Raw genomic sequence first — 8,417 nt, 5'->3', positions numbered from 1 at the left:
AATATGATTTGATCTATTGGGTAGATCAAATATTGATAGAACTAAAATGCATTGTTTAAGGATCAAATACTAGATCTTTCAAAGATCGTACCATGGCATTCCTTACAACAACTTACGGATAAAAATTAAGGTGCAAAACAAATAAGAAGAAATAGAATAACGAAATCTTTATCTATATAGTTTTCATGTTTTTATCCAATATCTATTCTTACCATGACCCACATGCTATTTTCTTAAACCAAAGTTCTTGAACCCATGTCAAGGAAATCAAGACAAGTCCTACTATCCAGACTTGAACTATTCTATTCTTCTTTATCCAAATCTATCTTATCAAAACACATCACAAGGAAGAGAACTATACACATTCAAGAGGTATTATCAACTATTGAGTTGGAGATTTAGGATATAATCTAGTTTACCTAGAAGTTGGAGAGTTTAACTTAAACTTAAAATTGAGCAAAACAATTATCTTAACCTTAATTAATACACATGCAACTAGGAGACTAGAACCATTCGTAGAAAAGAATTCCTACGAGAATTCTTACGGGATCCATTGGAGATAGTTGATAAGTAAGTTCTCTTAGAGAAGAGGATGTTATAAGAGAATAATGTAGTACAAGTTATACATTGGTTAACCATGGATCTTGACTAGCCAGTGGAACCTAAGGCTATATGATCTAAGATAATTTGTGAACATATTATAAACACTAACACTAGCCATGCTTATGCAAGAGAGAACAAGTTAAGTGTTATACCCTTGTTATTTGAGCAAGCACTTAACCTTCGAGGTGAGAACCATACCTCATTAGTTATGCCTTTGGGTAGCTAAAGCTATGACACTCTCATAACTAAGTTTTGATTCATAGATGTTCAATATAATAGAAGTAGGAATAATGCCATTGGAGATAGATCCCATAGGGATATCACCTTTAGTGATGATATTCATAACTATATGGGTACACTTTAGTCAACATATAGGTTTAGGAATAGGAGACAATGAAGCCAGAGTAGTAGAGAAATGATTTGATCATGTCAAGTACATGATTTTGCTTTGATGGATAAAGATGAATGAGTTATCTAATTACTTTATCTACAAGCAACATTGATGTTAGGATAAGGTTGTTCAAATGACTTTGAGTAATGATTATTTGGTCATGGTTGAGACTTGAGATATCCTCTATAGGCCTATCTACTCTCACTTGTTGAGGATGAAAGTTGCTTATAAAATTAGGCTTTCTCTTCCTAGATGAATCCACGGGAGAAAGCAAGAATGGAACACAAAACAACTTAGCACACATATCATCTTGACCACCTCTTGGAGGAATCGATATCTTCCTAGAGAGAGGGAGATAATCTTACCGAACTCTCTATCTTTGTCAGCCCATTTCGAAACCTATTCTGTAATGCCATTCCAACTAATGTACTTTTCACTATAACTGTTCTCCGATTTTGCTAATATAATACAAATAGTTTGCTACGATGTCTCCGGCGAAATTGGTTTTTGCTACAATTGTTTTGTATTTTTGCTACAATAGTATAAAATATATGTTGCTACTAGGTCTCCCGCGAGAGACTCCCAGCAAAATCAGTTTTGCTACAATGGTTATGTGGTTTTGCTATATTAGTACAAAATTGTTGCTATGATGTCTCCGGCAAGAGTTCTCCAGCGAAATCTATTTTGCTATAGTAACATGATTTTTTTTAATGTAACGATGTCTCCAACGAGGTCAAATTTGGATACAATAGTATATCATTTTTGCTACAAGGATCTATATGTTTCGTGGATGAAACTTTTTTTTGGCTATAATCGCGATTGATTTTGTTGCATTCCAGCTTTTATTGAAACAAAAGCAAGATCTTGGTGAAATTAGATTTGTTCCGAACTGAATCGCTTTTTTGCTTCATTTGTGCTTTGGTGCATTTTATGAAAGCAAAAAAGTGGGATTGGTGCCAAGGACGCCCTTCGCTCCATTAAGTACTCGAACTATCAGCGTCTACACTGGAATCACGTGCCTATACATCGTCATCCTCAAGACGAGGTACGAGGCCTGGCCACCTGAACCGAGCATCCCTATTCGACGCGTATTGATCGGTCAATCAACACACAAATACAGTTACCAAGCTCCAAAATTTCTCAAAAATGGAAACAAAGGGTTGTCATAGATCAAATAATTCAATCAGGATTAAGTGGAACCACAGGACAAACAATTGAGAACACATAGATATCAACTACGGCAGATAGGATGATCGGTTAATGACTCAGTAAGACAGGAAAATGAGTACCAAAACAGTAGTATCTTCATTGCAGAAACTGCCAGAGTACAACGACTCTAGTACACAGTAAGGAAAATAAGTATTTGCACGAGTGCATTGGTTCCCCAACCTAAACACATCCTAGAATTCAAAACCTGGAACATTGAAAACTGACCGACAATAGACAACGACTGAATAGAGAAGCATAAGGCAGCAGCTAGCTATCGCAAGTTTTATTAGCCTTTTCAGTGTGGTGAACTTCTTGACACATTACTGCCACGATGGTATCTCGACCATTTGGTTTTGAACTCCTTCAGCATAGGATGAGGCTGGCCCACGCCCATCAATCTCTAGATCTGAAACAAATGGGAGGAGCGGTCAAACAAAATATTATGACACTAAATAGCAGACAAAAAATCAGGTCAAGGCAAAATGTGCATACAGCTGCCTTCAAAGTGTTCTTGCGTAAGCAGAGCAAAAGCGAGCTGTTGCAGCTGTGGCGTCCTTCCATGGGCCAGCTGAGTCATTTGATTGGCTGATTGCTAATCAGAGTCTTCGTACAAACCCTCGTCATCGGAAGCCTCATCAAAAGACCGAATGTCTAACTGATAGCGCAGCATACCACCAATGCCACCAAATCCTCTACAGAACTGAGATCCCTCCTGTGATTTGTTAGTGACAAACTCAAGCGAGCAACCAAACTTCTTGTACTCGTTAGCGAACCATTCCAACAAAGAGATTTTTTCCTGAACTTCCAACTCAGCATTAGTCTCAGCATCGCGGAAATTGCTCTGGTCCACTTCCTGCTCTTTGTTCAGATGTTTGACAATAATTTCCCCAGAGACACTGTGCTTCAGCGCATATCTGTTGATATCAAGATTCTCCCACACTATAAGAGTCTCAACAGCACCCATTTCAAGAGCCTTTAGAGTGTCATCAACACCAAAGACATATTTTCCAGTATCTTGACTGATCTCTTCAAAATACTTGCCAATTAACTTCTTCTCCTGTATGAACTTCACATTTGCTAGAATCTCAGCTGACAACTCAATAGCTTGGTTGAAACCATTCTCGCCACCGTAAGAAACATCAACCACATTAAGTATCTTAACTTGAAGTCTCTGATCAAACATATCAGATTGGCTCAGCTCTGTCTTGAAATCAGCAGAACCAGCAAGAATTAGTCCAGAGACATTAGGCTGACTTGTAGCTGGATTGATGAAAAACTGAGTAGCAAGCTCAGCAGTTTTCCGGACATAGTTATGACGCTTTTCCATCCGAAGACGAGCAAAACGTAAAGCTGACTGCCCTCCTCTACCATGCTTCTTTGGGAGATCAACGGTGAATTTGTGAAGCACCTCACGGGTATTTCCACTCAGTGTGCCAAAAAGAGTGCCGTTACCATCCATAATAATGAAGCCAAACTTGTCATCAGATTCCAAGAGCTCATTTAAAGCCTCAGTGTGGAATTTGTTATCACAAAGGTACAGCGACACATTTATAGGCTTGAATGGCTCAAAGTCAATGGTAACTTTCTTTTCCTTTCCATCATCAGTAACAATGGTTCCAGTGTAGAGAACCAAACCATTGGGAGGAACTCTGTTATAGAGCTTCAGCCTCTGCTGAGCTGAGGTGATGGCACCCAAAACAGATTGGCGATTCACTCTACTCTTAATGTTTGAAGCAGTACCATACTCATCACCTAACATCTTTGCCACTCGAGCAACCTGATCACGTGGAGGCATAATAAGAGAGATCATGCTTGTGCCATTGCCTCTAGCTGATTCCAGTGCCTTTATTAGCTTCTTAATCTTCCAGATTTCAATGTTCCTATCAGTTTCCTGGCTCTCAGACATCTTGTTAGATCCTGGAGGAGACTAGTTCACCTGTAAACAGTCAAACACGCACACCAACAGAATATGAGGGGCTTGAAATTAAAAAAAGAAATCAGCTGCACACCCCATAGAAACGATTGTAAATGAACCAAATGAAATAGGAGAACTCGATCAAAATATTGACTGCAGATACTGCATAGACGTAATTGTTAGACCAAAGTTGCATTAATGATACCCAAACTGGGCGAGCAATTACGGTCCAAAAAGAGAAAAAGAAATGATAGCCACAATCACTAACTACTAAAACATTGATTTGATTGTGCAAGTGAATTTACAGAAAACAGCATACTTTTAAACACAGTATCGACTGTGAACTGCGACAGGCTAGTAATAATAAAGCATGTTATGTACTTATGTTAATATGCATGTAGTTCCGTTCTCAGATATTTGAAAAGAATTTTGCAGCACAGATAGAACAATTAAGCATACAAGGAAAGGTTATTGGCTTGTTCATAATGGAAGTTCTTTTTCATTTGGGAAAAGAAAGTTCAAGCAGATAGATAGTCCCCACTCCCCACAAAAACTGGAGAACATACAGAACCACACTCAGTAAGTATCTTAAAAGTTCTCCAGTGAAAAAATGATACCAAGTATACAGTCATCAAGCTAATGCGGAGCAGTCCTAGGATAATATAGCAAAATTGGCTACACATATCACAAGTCAAAAAATCTAAAAGGAAGCAAATCATGTGCCAGCCAACATAGTGAAACACAACTTTATGCTCATGTTTTATAAGGACACCCCAACTCCATTGATCTAGTTAATACTTGATATAGATATGACATATTAATTGAGCAGTACTATAAAATATGACCATAAAGTATTCTATTTCGAGCTTCCCTAAGATCCCCTCTCTCTTAATAAATAGATATCAAGTATTAACTAGGTCAATGGAGTTGGAGTGTCCTTAAGTCTGTCTATGACATATCAATTGAGCAGTACTATAAAATATGAGCATAAAGTCGTGTTTCACTATGTTGGCTGGCACATGATTTGCTTCCTTTTAGAATGTAGCAGAGAATATTAAGAGATCTATAAGCTAGTGCTAGCACAACTGGAAGCTAGTGCACTACGAATTATTATGAAGAAAATAATTCTTCAGAGATGTAAACCTCGAAATTTCCACAAAAGAAACTAATAGGGGACAATCATGCCATACAAATGGAATTATAAATACAGAAATGGATCAATAACTGCAGCACACTAGTTGTGATGATGCAATGTGTATTATTTAGGTGTGATGATGCAATGTAGCTGCAGCACATTCTTCAGAGATGTCCAAAGAAAATAATTCTTCAGAGATGTCATGTGAATGGTGCTTGCATAAGTGAATTTTTCTGTATTGCTCCGGTCCAACCAATCAATTATATGCTATTAGATGCACTGCATGCATCCAGTGCATCTAGTAGTGCTAGCTTTAGGTCAACAAAAAACATAGTCTGTAGACACGAGTAGCTTCTAGTACTGCGGCGGCTTTGCTTGACTCAAACCAGCCGATAAGCTCTGCTGGTACTACCGGTAAAGACAAAACTCAAAACGTCCAAGTAGAAATGCACAAAACAGGCAAGTGAAGAACTGTTTGCATAATTAGTTCGGCTCTACAACAGCTAAACATAATCAACTATGACTACAAATTTAACCCAATAGAACAATTTGACATTCCAGATACCAATAGAAAAGGCAGTGCACTACATTGGAGCCTACCTGCAACTCGAGGTTTTCCTCCTTTCAGATCGTCGAGCTGACTTCCAGGACAATTAATCCAGCGACACTTCTGGGACAATTAATCCAGCGAGGTGATGGTATCAACTACACCACAAGGACATGACAAAAAAATAAATCAGTCCATGCACAATGGTCATATCTACAAGGGCAACAACCAGACAATAAGCTAGAAAAAAAAGATTGCACACATGGTTCAGTTGCACACCAACAGCAAAACAAAACAAAACAACATGGTTCGCGCATGGAGTGATTCATTATTTCTAATACATAACACAGGATAATATGACACTAGCTCCAAGACTGGCTTCTTTTAGGTCCTAATGCTGCTAGTACCCCATGTCACTGCAAGTCAAAGCTAGTACACACATAAAATAAGTAGATCCTCAGGAAACCGTTCAAATTTGTAAAGGACCACTCACTAGCACTGCCAAACCTGATTGCTAGCTGTCCATGTACAACAAAAATCTGAATTCAAAACATGAGCAGGTAATTAAAAAAAAAAATTGGAGATGAAGATAAGATGAACATGCTACATGGCAGTCCTGGCTCAAACATTGTTAGAGGTTATAAGGCTACAACCGTGTACCTACGTACTTTGTTTTGAGCAGGAAAAAAATCAATCATATTTATTTGCAACTTGCAGCAGGTGTTATTACACATGAAACAATCAAGAATTGCCAGCAGCCTAAATACAACAGCAGATCAACCACATCCTTACAAAGCTACAACGAGATCAACAAGGCACGAACAGCTAATAGCCTAATACAGCAGCTCACGTTCTCGATCGTGATCTGGAGCAACAAGGTTGAGCTGTACCGAACTTTTGGATCTGGTTCAACGAGCTCTTCAGTGCGGGAAAAGGAAGGAAAGGGGGAAGGAATGACATGGAAGAGATGAAGGGGATAACCTGGGTCGCCGGACCACCGTCGCCGGAGGGGAGAAGAGCCTCGAGGTGGCGTATTGGAGCTCGACGGAAGGAGGATGGAGGCGGAGTTGAGTTCTGGCGAAGGAGGACGCAGGCGGAGGAGACCCCGGACGAAGGAGGAGAGCTTGGGACGGAGACGGAGTGGTTGCTCCGGTCGCCGGAGGAAGGATATCAGAAGCTTCGGACCGAGCGCCGCCGCCTCTCTATCAGCCTATCACGAGAGAGAGCGAGGGTTTCGTTCTCGTGGGAGCTGTTTTTTTTTTCTTTGTTGAGGATGCTAGCGGGCTCCTGTACGCCGCGCGTTGCGGCGCCGAAGCGACCCGCCGCACGCGCAGGCAGACCTGGCCAACGGGCCGGGCCGGCACGGCACAGTGCTTCACGTGCCTGGCACGGCCCGGCACACAAAGGCCCGTTAACAGACGGGCCATGCCGTCCCGGCCCATGTAGGGCCCGAGCACGGTACGAAAGGTAGCTGGGCTAGCCGGTCCGCTGCCAGTGTTTTGTTTTTTGCAAAAAAATTTAAAAAAGCTAGGACCTAAGCCAACCTGTCCATGTGATTTGACATAGAACACCCTAAAAAATAAAAGAAAGCAATCAAGTCTATGTTGCCTCCTCGTGGTGTTCACGAGATCTAGGAGAGGAGCCGGAGCAGGGCGTCGGAGCTGGTCATCGGAGCAAGGCATTGGAGGTGGTCATTGTCGTCGGGGAGGGGGTGGTCGCCATTGCCGAAGAGGAGGTAGTCACCATAGTCGGGAAGGAGGTGGTCATCGTTGCCGGAGAGAAGGTGGTTGTAGTCGTCGTGGAGGAGGTGGTCGCTGTCATTAGGAGTGGTCGTCGTCGCCGAAGAGAAGACACTGAAAAAGTGAAAGACGAGAAGGAGGAGGAGGAGAAGAAAGAATGTGGAGAAGGGAAAGAGAAGGGAAAGAGAAGGAGGGGAGAAGGTGGAGAAGTAGAAGAGGGTGAGAAAAAAAAAGGTGAAGAAGTGGAAGAAGAGGAGGAGAGAAGGTGGAAAAGTGAAGGAGGATGAGTAAAGAAGGTGGAGAAGTGGCCAGTGGGAATGATTTTTTTTGAAAATTTTTAGATTTGAATTTTTTTCATCGCCATTTTACCGGAAAATATCATCATTTTGCAAAATAGGTCGAAATTCATGGTTGTTAATTTTCCTTATACCTAGATAACATAACACATGGCCATCTCAAAGAATTTTATTTTTGATTTTTTTTTCAAAACTGAAAAGACGATATCGAGAGTGGTGGGGGTGCAAATCCTAGAAGTAGCCTCAAAGAATATATTTTTTTCAAAACTGAAAAGGCGATATCGAGAGTGGTGGGGGTGCAAATCCTAGAAATAGCATGCTAAAATAGGGTACGCTACCAATAGTTCTTTCGCTATCAACCGTCTCTACAACTTAGAAATCACTCGGATGAATATTATCCATTTCATAAAATAACTCTACTTGAAACATCTCACAACTAACCATTCAACACGATGTCACAATTTGACTCTACAGTGGCTAAGCTACCTCTTGTAGCTTCACACCTCTATACACGGAACAATTGTGTAATTAAAGCATATACGTATACCTAGAGAATTGAAATGTACGAAGTAACAATAACTG

General features: G+C 40.6%; 1 protein-coding gene across 2 annotated transcripts; it reads right to left on the bottom strand.

The window, feature by feature from the left end:
• Window positions 1-2,244: 2,244 nt before the first annotated feature.
• LOC124661231 (eukaryotic peptide chain release factor subunit 1-3-like) lies at window positions 2,245-7,050 on the bottom strand. Of its 2 annotated transcripts, XM_047199093.1 has the most exons (4): window positions 6,782-7,050; window positions 5,854-5,958; window positions 2,696-4,139; window positions 2,245-2,609 (listed from the first exon to the last, which is right to left on the bottom strand). In XM_047199093.1, exon 3 carries the CDS (start codon window positions 4,107-4,109, stop codon window positions 2,796-2,798), a length of 1,314 nt encoding a protein of 437 aa, XP_047055049.1. In that variant the 5' UTR covers window positions 4,110-4,139; window positions 5,854-5,958; window positions 6,782-7,050; the 3' UTR covers window positions 2,245-2,609; window positions 2,696-2,795. The 2 variants fall into 2 exon arrangements, with proteins under 2 accessions (XP_047055049.1, XP_047055050.1); XM_047199094.1 differs by lacking the exon at window positions 5,854-5,958.
• Between the last annotated feature and the right edge of the window lie 1,367 nt (window positions 7,051-8,417).

This window comes from Lolium rigidum, chromosome 6 (genome assembly GCF_022539505.1).
Source record: "Lolium rigidum isolate FL_2022 chromosome 6, APGP_CSIRO_Lrig_0.1, whole genome shotgun sequence".
NCBI classification, from domain to species: Eukaryota; Viridiplantae; Streptophyta; class Magnoliopsida; order Poales; family Poaceae; genus Lolium; species Lolium rigidum.
The sequence above is the reverse complement of the archived record's forward strand: the minus strand, read 5'-3'. Positions and strand labels throughout refer to the sequence as shown.